General features: G+C 42.3%; 1 protein-coding gene across 7 annotated transcripts in view; it reads right to left on the reverse strand.

The window, feature by feature from the left end:
- Positions 1 to 3010: 3010 nt before the first annotated feature.
- The window catches only part of UMODL1 (uromodulin like 1), a 72761-nt gene continuing 60767 nt past the window's right edge, over positions 3011 to 15004 (reverse strand). For all 7 annotated transcript variants that reach the window (XM_050982246.1, XM_050982171.1, XM_050982217.1 and 4 more), the window contains 6 exons: positions 14771 to 14913; positions 12985 to 13221; positions 11985 to 12144; positions 9293 to 9380; positions 6622 to 6829; positions 3011 to 5096 (listed from right to left, as the gene is read on the reverse strand). In XM_050982246.1, coding sequence (XP_050838203.1) covers positions 6642 to 6829; positions 9293 to 9380; positions 11985 to 12144; positions 12985 to 13221; positions 14771 to 14913 — 816 coding nt within the window. In that variant the 3' untranslated portion in view covers positions 3011 to 5096; positions 6622 to 6641. The remainder of the gene's footprint in view (positions 5097 to 6621; positions 6830 to 9292; positions 9381 to 11984; positions 12145 to 12984; positions 13222 to 14770; positions 14914 to 15004) is intronic.

Here is a 15004-nt window from a genome sequence, read left to right on the forward strand (position 1 = left end):
TAAAAATGTCAATATTGGCAGCAGCCTGGGCTGCAGTGACCATGCCCTGGTGGTTTTCACCAGGTTTTCTCTCAAGGCTGGCACCAGAACAAACACACCACCCTTCTGTCTCCATGTACCAATAATAGCTGTGTTTGTTCAAAATGTTGCTGGGAATCCCTTCCTTCATCTTTCCAAATTGCCAGATGCCAAAGGCAGCTAATAATGAGAGCACTGTTTGTGGCCAACATTCCATATCAAAGCTCCAGACACTGTGAGAGGCAAAGCCAGACATTTCCTGAGTGGATTTGCAGAGTTTCAGTATCACTAAGCATAAGCCATGAAGAATCCACTCTGTCAGTAGAGTTATTAGCTGCCAGCACGTTCCCAAGGATGCAGTGGTATTGTTTGCTGGAATACTTGCAACTTAATGAAAATTCTACCCAAATGTCTCTGTCAGGAAGGCAGCCTCTTCTTGGAATTCAGAGTCACCTTCACAGTCATGGAGGCAACAAGTTTTTTTGGGATGGATTTGTGTCAGCCTGCTGAGAATGCAGCTCCTCATACCCTCCTGAACCATGCCTGATCTGCCTCCAAATACCAGTGAAAGCAACTCCACAATGCCACCATACCCAGAGGTCCCAAGCCATCCTCAATGCTTATATCATTTTTTTCCTTGGATTTTCCCAAAGGCTTGATCCAGGTGAGGAAAGAGTAAAAGTCCTACGCAGCAATTTGCCAAATATTCACTGCATCAGCAATAAAGTAACCAAAGCTTATTTTTTCTTTTCATTTTCCTTAGGTTCTGATCCTCCTCAGAGTTCCCTGAAGCAAAACCAGACACCCAACAACTCAAAGAAAAGCAGCTGCCAAATGATTGTGTTCTTTATGGGCTTAAACAGAAATATTGTGGAAGAGAAATGCCACTTTCCTTTTGGAATTGATTACCTCTGTCATAAAGCAGGAAAAGGAGAAAAACACTGTTTAAATAAAAGTTTATTACTTCACCTGTTCCTACAAATGCTTGTAATTTTAGAGAAGGTATTAAATATTTTTATATGTGAGAAAATTACCTAGGAAAAAGCACTTTTACTAATATTCCCTCTGTAAGGACAGGGAGAGGGAAAAGGGGAAAAGGTGAGATCAAATTGATCTCTCTGCACTATAAAACTGCAGTATTCCTAAATATGCTTAACTTTCCCTAAAACACACCTAAACAAACAAAAAGATAGTTGGATAAAACTAATATTTTTTCATTCCTTACAGTTATTATTTCACCAAATCCAGTTTCTAAGCAGAAACACTCATTTACCCCATCCATCCTAATTGTTTTAGCCTTCATCATAGAGAGGACTGAACACCAGCTGATTTAAAGAGAATTTTGTGTGGAATGTTTTGAGATCCGTTGCAAGCACTACACCAGTGTTTTAATTGTGAAACTTCTATACAGAATTTCAACTTCATTGCTCTGATCTTTTCCTTGCTATCTCCAAATATTCTGCCTTTTTCTCAATTCTTCTTTCACACTTGCACTGGGGTTGTTTTTAGTGTAAATATTTGTGTTAGGTCTCTGAAATTCTTCCTTCTGTGGATTTCAGAGGAAAAAAATCACTGGGGAAAGGAGGGCAGGAGAGGCAAGGAAGGGAATTTTCTGCCTGTGGATCAGGGAAGCCATTAGGAGGCTCTCTGCTCTAGGCTTTTGACTAAATCTTACTCAACATCATGGTTTTAGATCAATTGCAGCCAAACTTTTCCAGTTCCTCTGTTTCCTTCCGCAGCCTGCAAGAAAACTTTCCAAAGAGGCATTAAAAACCTGTCTTGTTTATATTTTAATGGATGAGGAAATTTTCCAATATCTCAGCTTTTTCCCAGCCCCACTGGGACCAGAATTTGGCAGCATGATAATAATGGGGAAAGGAAGAGTGGTGAGTGTTTGCATCAGGTGTCAGCAGTGCTGGGCTCCCAGTGAACAATGGGGACATTAGACAGGCACACCCCTGGCCCAAAGTACTTCTTAGGAAACAGGGTGAGGAGCCAAAACTAAATCTTCATTTCTCCACATTTTCCATCCATTGTTTTAAATAATTATTTAGAGCCAGTGTTTAATTGCAAGAACAAAATATGGGCAATGCCAAATTGGAAAAGGGGAAAGCAGCTCAGGGATTTGAAAGCAGTCAGTGAGGCTCTGGGGCACAAAGAGGTTAATTTCTTCATCCAGGTGATGGTGCAAAAAGGAGAGGAAGCATTGCTACACCTGTTGCTTACCAGCATAGAAAAAATGAATGCTGGGGGCTTTGTTTTTATTTATTTATATGTTTATTTATTTACATGTATGCTTTTAAATGCTAAAGATGTCAACATTGGCAGCAGCCTGGGCTGCAGTGACCATGCCCTGGTGGTTTTCACAAGCCTGAGGTATTTGGCCAGGCAAAGAGTCAGAACACTGAATTTTAGAAGACCAAACTTTCAGTTGTTTAAGGAATCAGTGGATACAACCCCCTGGACAACTTCCTTCAGGGATAAAGGAGCTGGGCAGAGCTGGTTACTCTTTAGGAGCTTATTTATTCAAGCAAAGAGCACTCAATCCTTCTTTTGGAGCAGGTGCCAGAACTGTGCAAATTAAACACCTGGGGAGGCTGGTGTGACAGTAATTTCAGATTGAATCACCACATTGCTGCAATAAATTGGACTGGGAATGTTGAATGCTCTTTTGGTTGTCTTTGCTGGAAAGGATGAAACTCAAGGGTATTTACCCATTGTAAAGATGAAGAAAGAGACCCTTAGGAGGCCTTTTCTCTTGCAGTTGGTGGAAACTGCAGTCCAGTGGGGTTTGGATAAGGTTCTGTGTCATGCTTTCAGTGATTTCTGAACATTATCCTGGTACTGGAGCAGTTCAGAAGCTGCCACACCCACCAAGTGCACATCTTTAATACCTGTGACCAAATCACACAGGAAAACATAACAGTACAGAAGTCAACAATAAGTTACAAGGCTGCTTTTATTAAGATACCAACATTCCTATAAGCAGACTCAGTCACAAATAACAGTTTCTGCTGAGCATGCAAGGTATCAAATACAAGCTACTGCTTGACATTTCATCCTGAGGAGTGCTCAGCTTTTGAAAATGGCATAGCTCCACCAAAATCAACAGGCAGATCTCTAATCCTGTCACCTCCGAGAAGTTCAGGATTATAAGTACTAAAATCTAGAAAAATATTTATAGTAAAATAGCTGATCCTGTCACTGAGTGCAGAAGGCAAACACATTTCCCATTTGTCAGCAAACTGAGCAAAAGTTAAGAGACTCCTACATAACAAGAACTGATGGTTATGTTGTTGTCCAAAGAAGTTGTGGACTCCCCATTCCTGGAAGTGTCCAAGGGCAGGCTGAGCACCCTGGGACAGTGGAAGGTGTTCCTGCCCATGGCAGGGACTTGGAGCTAGGTGGTCTTTAAGGTCCCTTCCAACCCAAACCATTCTATGATTCCATGTTCATCAGATTAAGACTGCAAAGATAATTTATAGTTTCACCACTTACAACTAAATGGAGATATATAAATATATATATATATATATATATTTTTTTTTAGATCAGGATCTGGTAACTCTTACTTCCATAAGGAAAAGACAAGTCAAAGTGTCTTAGTCCTTACAGAGTTACTTGAATCTAAAGCAGAATTCAATGATTAATCTGAAATTTATTGATATAAATAATCTCTAAAATCAATCAGTTCAACCTCTTGCAAAATGTGGAAGCCTTTTACCCAGTAATCTTACTAGTACCTAATGGAAATTGGACTAGGAGGATAGAAAAGCCACTTTCCTATGCTATTCTGTACCCAAAAATCAGCACCACAGTGCCATGACTACTTGGAAACATTCATGACTTCAAGTTAAGGACCATTTTCCACTAAGAGTTATTTATAATGGTGTCCATTGAGCTAAAGGAGGAATTTATTTATAAGTTACTAAGTTGGATGTGACCCAGGCACAGCAGATTATCACTGTGTAGGAGGAGTGACTGCAGCAAACAGAACCCAGGGCTGGTGGGACAAGTTACTGACACCTCTTCACCTCCCATCTTCCAACACTCACTGAGGAGGAGATTTGGGGCACCAGAGAAGAGCAGCCCAGGAAAGAGCCCTGCAGGAGATGCTGACTGCATAAAGAGATTTTTGCTCCAGTTTATCCAGCTGACCAGACTGTTGTTGTGCACAATGGACTGTGTAAAGTGAGCCTGTGCTGCTGCACTGATGATTGTGCAGCCAGGCAAAATTCAGGTCAAATTTAGAACTCTTCATCTGCAATTAGAGAGCTCTCACTTAGGTGGGCAGCAGTGTGTGGCTTGACTGCACAATCATTAGGGTCTAATTGAGCTGAATACACAGGGACCAATTGATTTATCTGGAAAAACATGGGCTGCCAGAAACAAAAATAAATTCTTTTTTTGTTTTTTCTTCCTTTTTTACTGAAACCTTGTCAATTACAGAAGGAATCAAATTCAAATACTCATGCTGAAGAGCACCCTGAGTAGGTTAAGCCCCAGACCCACAGTGGCTATTCCTTACTTGGTGGCAAATCCAATGCTGGTTCCCCAGCTTCTGTATACTTAAGGCGTTGCACAATTAGCTCTTCAACGCTGTTACAGCTCAAAGTTTCAACCTCACCCTGAGTAAACAGCAAATTACAAACTGAAAAAGAGATCTGTCTGAGGGTTTGCTGATTTACTTCCTTGAATATCAATGGAAACATGCAGCTTGTCAATATGAATGGCACAAGTGATGCTAAGAGGAGCACATAGTGATATGTCACAGCGAGAAAACCAGATCTCGAAACTTGAGGAGAGATCCAGATGTCTTTGTTTTCTTCCCTTCTATTTTATTAGTGGAAAAACTGCCAAAATTCACTTCAACCTGGAGCTGTTGTCACAAAGAGTTCTTAGGATACCAGGGAAGAAACAGATTGCTAAGAAAAAAAAGAGGTGCTGGGGAGAAAGGGGGTATAGAAGCTTTTTTAATATTACAATAATTTGAAAGATTCAGTGATGTGTAGAGCAAGGAAAGCCAAATGTTGAGTGAAGACAAACTTCAGTTCTCCATGTGATGAGATACGATTCCACTAGAAAACAAAATATAAACCAAATTAATCAGGAGTGAGACAAGTAATCTCTTCCAAAGACAGTAAATACATAGGAAAGAAGAGCTGAGTAGTGCCAGCTCCAAAATGGAGCCATCAACTGAGGCTCCATCATGATATAGAAGTGTTATCAGCCTGACAATATCCTTTATGCTACAGCTTCTTTGCACAACCCCAGAATTCCCATCGCTGAGGTATTACTCAGGAGAGAAGAATGATGAATGCAAGAGAAGCCACTCTTGCTCTGTGGTGAGACTCACAGATTTCATGTGTGGGTTTGAATTCAATGAACCTCAATATGCCCTTTCTGCTGGCTTATGGTTCCATGGTGGGATTTATGATGGAACTGCAGCTGCTGGAGTTGTACCAAGGAGTCCTGGGTACCTTCCCTTGGGGCTCCTGACACATCCAGCCCTTGGGAAGCCACCAGAGCATCACCCTCACCTGCAGCCATCTCCCAGGAGCTGCCCAGAGATGGGTAAGAGGGATGAAAGAGATGGAAATACAGCAAAATGTGACCACTCAGGACTTACAAGCAGGGATCGTGCTCCCTGCCCTTTGCCTATATAATTCTGTGCTCAGTGAATTGAAATGAATTATCTGCAAATGCCACAGGGATGTGTCCAGTGCTTTACTGAGGCCATGGCATTGTCCTGTGGGAGGCCTGCACCAGGGAAGGGTCACTGACTAACTCTGGCAATAATGGCAAATAAACCCTTTTCCAGGAACAGAGTTCCATCCACAGCAAACATCCTTGAGCTGTGAAGTGCTGTTAGGTGTTGCTCCTCAGCCTGTCAGCTTTCTCACTTCTCTCTCCTCCCCTTAAAGAGACAAGCAAGCAAATGATGCTGAGCTGCTAGAACAGACTAATTTTACAGAAAAAGTGCTGAATCCTGTGGTATCCTGAAAAAGTGTTAAATTCCCAAGTTTCAGAGGCAGACCATGTGGCAGTGGTTAAGTCTCCCCAGAGCTGTGTTTTCAGGCTTTCTGCAGGCACATGTAAGCACTGCTTATGCATCTCAATATTTCAAGTTCTTTATGCTTAACATCCCACTACTTTCTCAAAAAAAATAATAATTAAACCCAAGCTTTTGCAGAAAGGCTTCTGAGAACCCTTCTTGAACTTCTGAGAAAAAAAATTATAAAGAGAGTGGTAAAGTTTCTGTCTTTCATTACACTAGTCCCTGGTTTAAACTCAAAAATTACATGGCTTTTTTGTGGAAATGCTTATTGGTGTTTTCTAAGGTGATGTGTCATTTACTCTGACTGAGATCAAAGCCATGATGAAGGACAAAATTCTGCCTTCCTCCTCTTGTAGTTTGCATCATTTGAAAACAAACTGAAGAACAGTAAGAATTTCTTTGTTACTTATATGGCCTTTACCCACAGTAAAAAGGACAGCAGCTTCAAATGTTCTCATATAAAAGGTGGTCATATAGAAGAATGTCACCATTTCAGGAAGAGATAAACAGCTAAAAAATGCAACTGATCACAATTGAGTACTTACATGTGGTAACCTATGAACCACTAATCATAGAACACTTGGTAGCTGAAGTTGTCAGACTTGATCCTGAGGTTGTATCTCCCTGTCTTTCTCTGGTACTGGAAAATGAGAAGGGTCACAACTCCCAGCACAAAACCCAACACAGCAAGGGCTATGAGGATGATGTATCCAATTCCCATTCCAGCCTCCTTCTCTCTCTTGGAATCAGATGCTAAAAAAATAAACAATAAAAAATCAAGAGGTGAAAGAAAAAATCTTGACACTCCTACATTTTTTACTGGGGAGAGAAACAAGCCCTGCATGTTAATTAGCCAATGTGCCAGTACAGAACTGTGCTACAGAAGTGTGTCAGCCTTCTGGGGAGGGTGATTCTCATGGAAAGGGTGTGAGGACAGACCATGTTCTCTTTTTACAGACCAGTGTAGAGTGTCTGCAGACATGAGTGTGATTTTCAGCTAATGTAAGAATTAAAGAATTAGTACTGGTGACTTTTTAAATTCTGCCTTACTTTCAGGAGTACTTTAGAGATGGAGTATTCCCCTATCTTAACCCTGCCTCCATTCATCTATGATTATAAAAATGACTTGATTTGCTTTTATCATGTGTGTAAATGCTCTTCAAACACAGAGTATTTGGGGGAGGATTCTCTGTGTCTGCTGGGTCTCTAAGCCCCCAGCTGAGCCAGCAGAGGTGTGGCTCAGTGGAGTGACACTGCCTTGGTCACCACAGGCTCAATGCTGCACCTGAGCAGTCATTGAGAGCCAGCTGAGCAGCCTGAGGCTGTCTGCAATGTCTGCACAAGTCTGGCAGACAGGGCACAGGACCTGAAGGACACCTGTGCTCTGCTGGAAGAGCACCCACACTCAGAGGGGAAGCAAAGAACAACCCAAATGACCCAGTGTGGGCAAGAGCCAAGTCCCACATTGCCAAGTGCCCCCCAAGGCACCACAGATCACAGACAGAAGGTGTTCTCCTGGTTCCCTTTGAACCACTTCCATGTATTTGTCCAAATCTGCAAGCAGAAACCCCTCTCCCTCTATTATTATGCCTCTCTTCCTGTTTGTACAAGTTCATATAATCCCTTCCTGCAAGGCTGGATGCACCTACAAAAACCTGCATTTGTTTGCTTACATTTTCAGGACAGCACTTGTTTTGTACCCAGGCACTTGTGTGGTACCTGAGGTACACAGAAGATAAATATCACTGCAATTAGAGACAAGATTTTTGGCCAGAGGGCACTGCTGGCAGCAACAGAGGTCAGTAAGAGCAGTTCAAGCTACAGACACCCAGGACATCATTCCAAGACAGGCCAAAGCAGTGCTGTGTAATATATTCAGTCTCATTTTTGAATTTGAGCATGAAACAAAGGAATAAAGTAGAACAGGCACAGTGGAAATGGCAGCCTGTGGCCAGACACAGAGCAGGCCCTCCTGGGGACATGGAACAGTGGCCTTTGCCATAGCATGTGACCAAGTGTGGGCAGAGCAGGTAAAGTTTTTCATGTTTCACTGCAGCATTTACACCTATTGTTACCTGACATCATTAATCATGTTATCCCCTTCCACACAGAGATGTTGACCACTTAAAATGTGGGGTGGTTATCCAAACTAGAAATAAGAGACAGCATCCAAAAGTGCCACCTTTGCCTACAAATCCATTTAGCACAACCCAGAGGAAGCTCTCCTCACCAGAGGCCCTTTAGGGAAATGACCATTTCAAAATTAGAAATTAATCAGGATCTCCAGCAAAACTGAGAGTGAGAGCTACTTGTTGTAAGAGCTAAACAAAGAAAACTGCATTATTTGCTTTATTTATTTTTTAAAAAAACTAATCAGAAATGACCACTGAGGGCCTGTTTGAACAGACCATGTAATGGAAGAAAAATACATTCTTCTAAGTCAGAGTCAGTTCCTTGGTCCAAAAGAACATTATGAACTGTCTGTTTATGGCAGCCATGAGTTAAGACTGATATTGGTGAGCCCAGCCACTCTCAATGAGTGTTTTATGTCAAGAAGTTATAAATGTAAAGCTGGAAGGGGCCAAAATGACTGAAATCATGAGAGACCACAGGTGCCCTTGAAAGCATCAGTCAGGTTAAATGCAGAAAAAGCAGGTGCATAAAAAATTAGACTTTGCTTGTCCCTAGTGCTGGTGTTGCCCTCAATTAACCTTCATTCCACCAAATTAACCAAGGGTGCTGTGCATCAGCTGTGCTCTGCCACTTCCCCTCACTGTGGTAATGAAGTCAGTAGCAGGGAGCCAAGGGAAACACAACAGTAAAATCTCTTACATCCTCTGATTTGGGACTTCAGAGCCCCAAATTGCAGACTAACAGCAGTGTAAACACTTGGAAGAACCAATTGCAATCTGAAAGATCAACTCTGCTTTCACACCTTACAATTGAAATAACTGTTTGATTTTGTGGTTGTTGCACTTGCTACCCTGTGCAAACATCCACACAAAAGCACTTTATCTTTCTTTCTACATTCCCTTGACAACCTGACAGTCCCTGCTCCCAGGAGGGCATGTGCTTCTCCATGTGGCCACGTGGCTCCAGCAGGAATGCCTGCTCCCAAGGAATATAGAGGGGCACAAAACCCCTGTGTGTCACAGGCCCTCAGGTTCCTTTGCCAGCACAAAATAATCCTGGCATGACAGTCTGCTCTCAACTCACCAGCTGATTTACACAGGGGTCCCCAGGATGTTCTGTGCAGGGCGATGGTTTCTCCAGCCTTCGGGAGCCGAGCCTTTGCATGGCACCTCTGCAATGATCAATTCAAACTCCAACAAGTCATGTGGCTTACTAATTCAAAATACAAAACCTTCTGATGAGCTTGTGAAAGCCCAGTGCTACTCTCACCATCCAGCTTTTGTTTCTTAATGTTATGCTCTGTTAAACTGAAATTAGCACCAACAGAAATGGCACCAGGGAAAAATCAGTATAAAATCTGTAATTAGTCTCACTGGAACACACTGCTGTGAACAGACACTTCACACAGACAACCTTTTCATCAACTTGCTGTTTGTTTTAGAGAAACCTTATGGCAGAATAAATTTATCCCTAATGCCAGGGTTTTGCAAGCACTTTTGTTTGGATGTTTGTGCTGCCCATGGCAGGCACAGCAGATCCTGCAGCCAGCACCAGCAAAAGCAGCAGCAGCTTTCAGACCCTGCAAAGCCATGTGTATTCTGAAGCTACCCACAGCTTCAGTGACAAGTGAACCACTAATCTGGGAACTACAAGGCTGAAATCCCTGTCCTGTGGGATGCTGGGGCTCAGCTGCTTTAGCTCTGTGTGAGCAGCCCTTGCACAGACATTTTCTGTGCACTTCCTTTTTTTTTTGTTTGCTGCCTTTTCATTTTAAGTCACAGCCCAAAGGTCCCTGATGGGAACCAATACCTCCTGGCATTATTCAAAGGGTACTGTGGCTCTCCTGGAAGGGCACAAAAAACCCCAGAGAAGTGGCAGCATCATACCATGACCAGCAAAATCAGCAGGGTGTCTTACCAGCTTGAATTCAGCTTACACCAGAATGTCCCATCAGAGTTATGAGTTTGGCTGCACTGGAAAACCTCTACAATCCACTGCCAGCAACAGTGTCTTCAGCTGGGTCAGCCCCCAGAAAAATACCCATGTGGTTATTTAAGACTTTGGTCTGCTCTCAAGTAGCTTTCCCAGGTAGGTGGATCCATTAGAGAACACATTTATGTAATTGCTCCCTAGTGGAAATAAACTTTTGGTTCCACATGGCCATGGAGCAGCCACATTCCACCAAACATCTGCATGGTGGTGGCATATCACTCCTCTTCCCATTCAAAGTAATTTTTCTTACTCATTTCTTACTGCTTTTCTCCTCAGCCAGTCCATTTTTTTTCAACTCTAAACTTCAGAGCACCTTACTCTCTTCTGCAGAGAAAACAAGGTATAAATAGACTGAGTTAGAAGAACTAATCCAAGATGTAAGTATTGAGTGTGTGAGTGAAGAGCTGAGCTAAACCTGCCCTGCAGCAAGTCACTGTTTCCCAGAATAACAGAGCAGAGGGTCACACTCCAGACCCAGGACACTTTCCCAGCCATCTTGCTTTATTTACAAATATCCTCTGGTCTTGCTCATCTTCCTTGATCGTTGCACCTTCTGCAGCTCCTCTTCCCTTCTTTCTAAAAGCCATTGCTCACCCTGTGTGCTTGTACCTGGTGCTTGTCTTCTCCACATCACAATTAACCTCAATTGAAGGTACTGAATTCACTGACTTCTCATAGAGGTAAATTTTGCACAGGAGAAAGAACAATGCATCCTATATATATTTATATTCATACTCAGCTGCAAAAACTGGAGCCATCTTACCATTGTCATGTTTCCTGTCCCTTTTTTTTTGTTTTTTTGGTTTTTTTTTTAATCAGGAGGAAGCCTTATACTTTGAGAAAGGAAACAAGCATCTTCTGTAGCCTTTTAAAATCCTTTAGGAAGAGATCATTTGCTTTATAATGAGTTTAAACTTATAATGAGTTTTATTTAGAGCTAGAGGAAAGTGTTAAACAATGGGAGAACACCAAACTGCTAATGAAAACATCCTTGATAGAAAAAGAACCAGGAAGGTTGGCAGAGGAAGAGGAGAATTCCCAAGTGTCAGTTAGTAATAAAAAAAAGTCATCAGTTAAACATATTTTTCCTCTTTCGATGGTAGCAACACATTTTCAGATAAAGCTGTGTATCACTTACTTGCAAGTAAAAAGAAACAATGCAATGCTTTGTAGCACAGACAATTAAAAACTGCAGTTCTTACCAGAACATGGCTTGGATAATTGCTTTAAAAAGCAATCAGGCTTTAAAAAGCCATAATAATCTCTATTAAAAGTCACAGCCCTAAAAACTTAATGACACTGAGCTTCCTTTCCTGGCACCTAAACTCTCAGTTGAAGAAGCAAATCTGTAGGGGATAAGAAAAAAAGGACATAACAAAATATAAATTTACTCCGACATTCTTCTGATGCTGCTACTCTGGGAGTTCCTATTTTGTGACATCTCCATCTGAGCTGATACTTTTCTACCCAGCCTAATTTCATTGCTTTTTATTCATCCTTAAAATGAGTGAAAGGTCCAGTTCTCAGGTTCCCCAGCACTGTGCAAGCTCCATGCTTTTTTCCAGCAGGGATGAGCCACAGGAGGAAAAGCTGAAACCTCCACATGGTTGTAGTGTTTCCTCACTCCTCTCTGCTCTCAGCAGAGAACAAAGGAAAACTCTAGAGTTATTTTAAACCTTGTTTGGAAACATTACTCCCTCCATCCCATTGCAGGACTCCATGTAGCACTGGAGAAAAATACATTTTTTGCGGGGGGAATAGCATATCAGAGCAAAACACTTACAGTCCTGCAGGTGCTTCCTGGTGACTCCATACAAATACGAATTCTGCAGTGTAAGTAAACCACAGAGTTGTTGACAAAGGAAAAAATTTTCATCTTAAACTGAGCTTTGCTTGAATTCCCATTTTCCAGCAGCGTGGTGTAAGTATTTGGGATGGGACAGCTGAAAAGGGAGACAAAAACCACACAGAGCAGCTAAGGCAAGAGAAGGCAGGTTTTGGCTACAGCACAGAACTTGGGTTCTATGGTTTTCCTTCCATTAGGATGTCACAGCCAGACCCTTCATGAAGCAGCTCTGGCAGTGCAGTGGTGATAAGGGGCTGTTTGCTGCTTTATTCTCACAGTAACCAAGTGGAGCTGTGGTTGGAGAACTGGAGAAGGAGGGAAAGAGTAACAGAAAGAAAGATTTAAACTTGGCTTCACCAAACACAAATTGAAAAAAACCTCAAACTTAAAGGACTAGATTGTGTTACTGAGCAAAACTATTATCCTGTATAAGGTTTTTTAAGGTGAGCCTAAAAAATATGACATTGGGGTGAGATCAGGGATCCAGTCAGGAACAAACCTCCTCTTTCACCAGAGGGTGCTCTAATATCATGTGTGAGGAATTAAAAAACCTATTTCTTTGTTGACAAGAGACACATAAGCTCTTGATAAAGCTGAAACCACAGAGAAACCTCTGAACCACAGAGCAGGAGATAAAGCACCTACTTCTCAAATGCTCTTTCACTACTGAATGCCAAAATCACCTTCAGGTGATTTCTTCAGGTTAAAAGCACAATTCCTTCACAAAACTGGAAGGAAGACAACCAAACCCAAAAAACTTTCACATAGCCCTTTGAAATCCCTTTTCATATCTACCTTTCTTGTTCAAAGGAGGTGTAGCCAGGCCAGATAGAAAGGGATGGTGCATGTGAATGATGAGAACAGATGTAAAAGCCATTTAAAATACAACACATAATTAGTCATTTGCAAATGGTATTTGCAAATGGCATTGCTGTACCTGTTGCTGATAAAAACAAATGACAGGGGATGCACTGAATTATTGGTTGGAGTGGCCCAGCAGTCAGTGAGAACCACCTTGAGCTGGCTGTCTGCCCTCTGTATCCCCACCTCGATCAGCACATCCTCGCTGGCAGAGACGCTGAAATTTCTGGGGACTGGGGAGTTTCCAATTAACAACTGCATTTCTGTTCTGAAGTATCCAGATCCATGCAAATCCTCAAAGATGGTGTAAAGTCTGAAAAACCAATTATCCTTCTTTAAAGACCACAATTTGACTGTGAGTTTCTGCAAGTCTTAAATCAGTGCTTGTTTCCCCACATATTTAAAATCTGCAGTCCAGGATGGCAGGACGCTGTTCAAAAGGAAGGGTGTAAAAGCATTGAGTTTTCATCTGGGAAGGTAGAGAGAATGGAAACACAAGTGGGAAAATCCAAAGGGTGGTCTCAGCAATTCAAACAGGGCAGAGAGAAATACCAGAGTGGAGTAGAAGGGGAACAAGGCCATGAGCTCTCTGAAAGCTCAAAATAAGGACAGTAAAAGCTTAGTGCAGAAAAGAAGAGCCAAGAAAACAAGACAGGGAAAATCTGAACAGAAAGTGAAAGGCATGAGAAAATTATAGAGCTCAAAGAAAAGTGGCCTGACAAAGATTTTGCTGGGGAATAGGAAGGAAAATACAATCTCTGGACAGGGCTAGGAAACAGGAACTGGATTTGGTGCCAATAGTTTAAGCAGGATGATAGGCAGGAGAGGGAGTGCACTTGTCTGAAGGGAGGACATTCCCCATGACAGAAAGGCTTGGGCTGTCATATTTTCTGTCAGCACAGCCTTGATTTTCTGTGCAGTGTGGCTCTGATTTCATCTTACTTGAAGGTGGGGCCTTCCACAACAAAAAAAGTATTTGCATGATGTATCTTCTGGTTTTTCAAGTTGACCAAATAAGGATTTTTGGGGGGTTAAAAACTGCCATTCTCAGAAGTCACATAGCAACCTACAGGCTCACATCAGGTGGAAAGACACACAATTGATGTGTTCCAAAAGCAGGAAAATGCTGTTATTGCTACAAGGGATTGCCAGGAAGACAGTGAGGAGACATTCTGACTCCTGAATCAGCAGTTCCCAAAGGTTTATTTCTACCTGTGGTTAGCCAGGTAAAGGCCAACTTGTTGGATCTACTGGCACATTAGTTGGAGCAGGAGAGAAGAACACAGCAGGGATCTCCTTGATGCCTTGGACTGGCTACTAGAGCACAGGCTAGACAGAGTTAGAGAATAAAGTGGATATTTATTAAAAGCCTTTAACAGATACACCTTGGGCCATGCAGGAGCGTGGCAGAGGCTACAGCCATGATGGATGAGGGTCATGAGTTTTTTTAAGGTAGATACAAGTTTGGTCTATTTGCATATCAGAGGTTAATTGTCCAAGTAATTAAGTCACATTCCCTCAGTTTGCTTCCCCCCAGTTTAATTTTGTTTATACTTTTCAGGCCTGAGGCTGTGATGATGACTTTGGTTCTCAGGCCTGGAAAGATTGTTTTGTCTGACCACACTGTGAAGAGAGCTTACAAAGTCTATACATGGAGTTCAGAGTTATACACTACTGCAGTAGAGGATCTGAAAAAATATAACAGCTAAAACTTAAGGCATCATTCAGAGCACAGGACTCCCAGGATGGCAGACTGCTCCCAGTGCTGCCACTGGATACAGCTACAGCCCCTGGGGGTTTTCCCAATGCAGCAGCACTCAGCCACACAGCAGAATTTCAAAGCAGAGAGAGGTGCTCCTCACCTTTCTGCAGTGTACCCAGAGGAAGTCAAGACATCATTTTGAAACACACAGTGGATGGGACTGGCAATGCTCAAGTGGTGGATTACTCCCTGAGCAGAAACATCATTCTTAAGGGTGGTTCTCACCACTGTAGTAGTCATGTTCTGCAGCACAGAAAGGAGAAAACACATCAGTATTTTCAGGGTTGTACCAGAGCTTTCCAGTTTCAGGTGCTTAGGTGTTCCTCATTCTCCT

Source organism: Serinus canaria, chromosome 1 (assembly GCF_022539315.1).
Source record: "Serinus canaria isolate serCan28SL12 chromosome 1, serCan2020, whole genome shotgun sequence".
NCBI lineage: Eukaryota > Metazoa > Chordata > Aves > Passeriformes > Fringillidae > Serinus > Serinus canaria.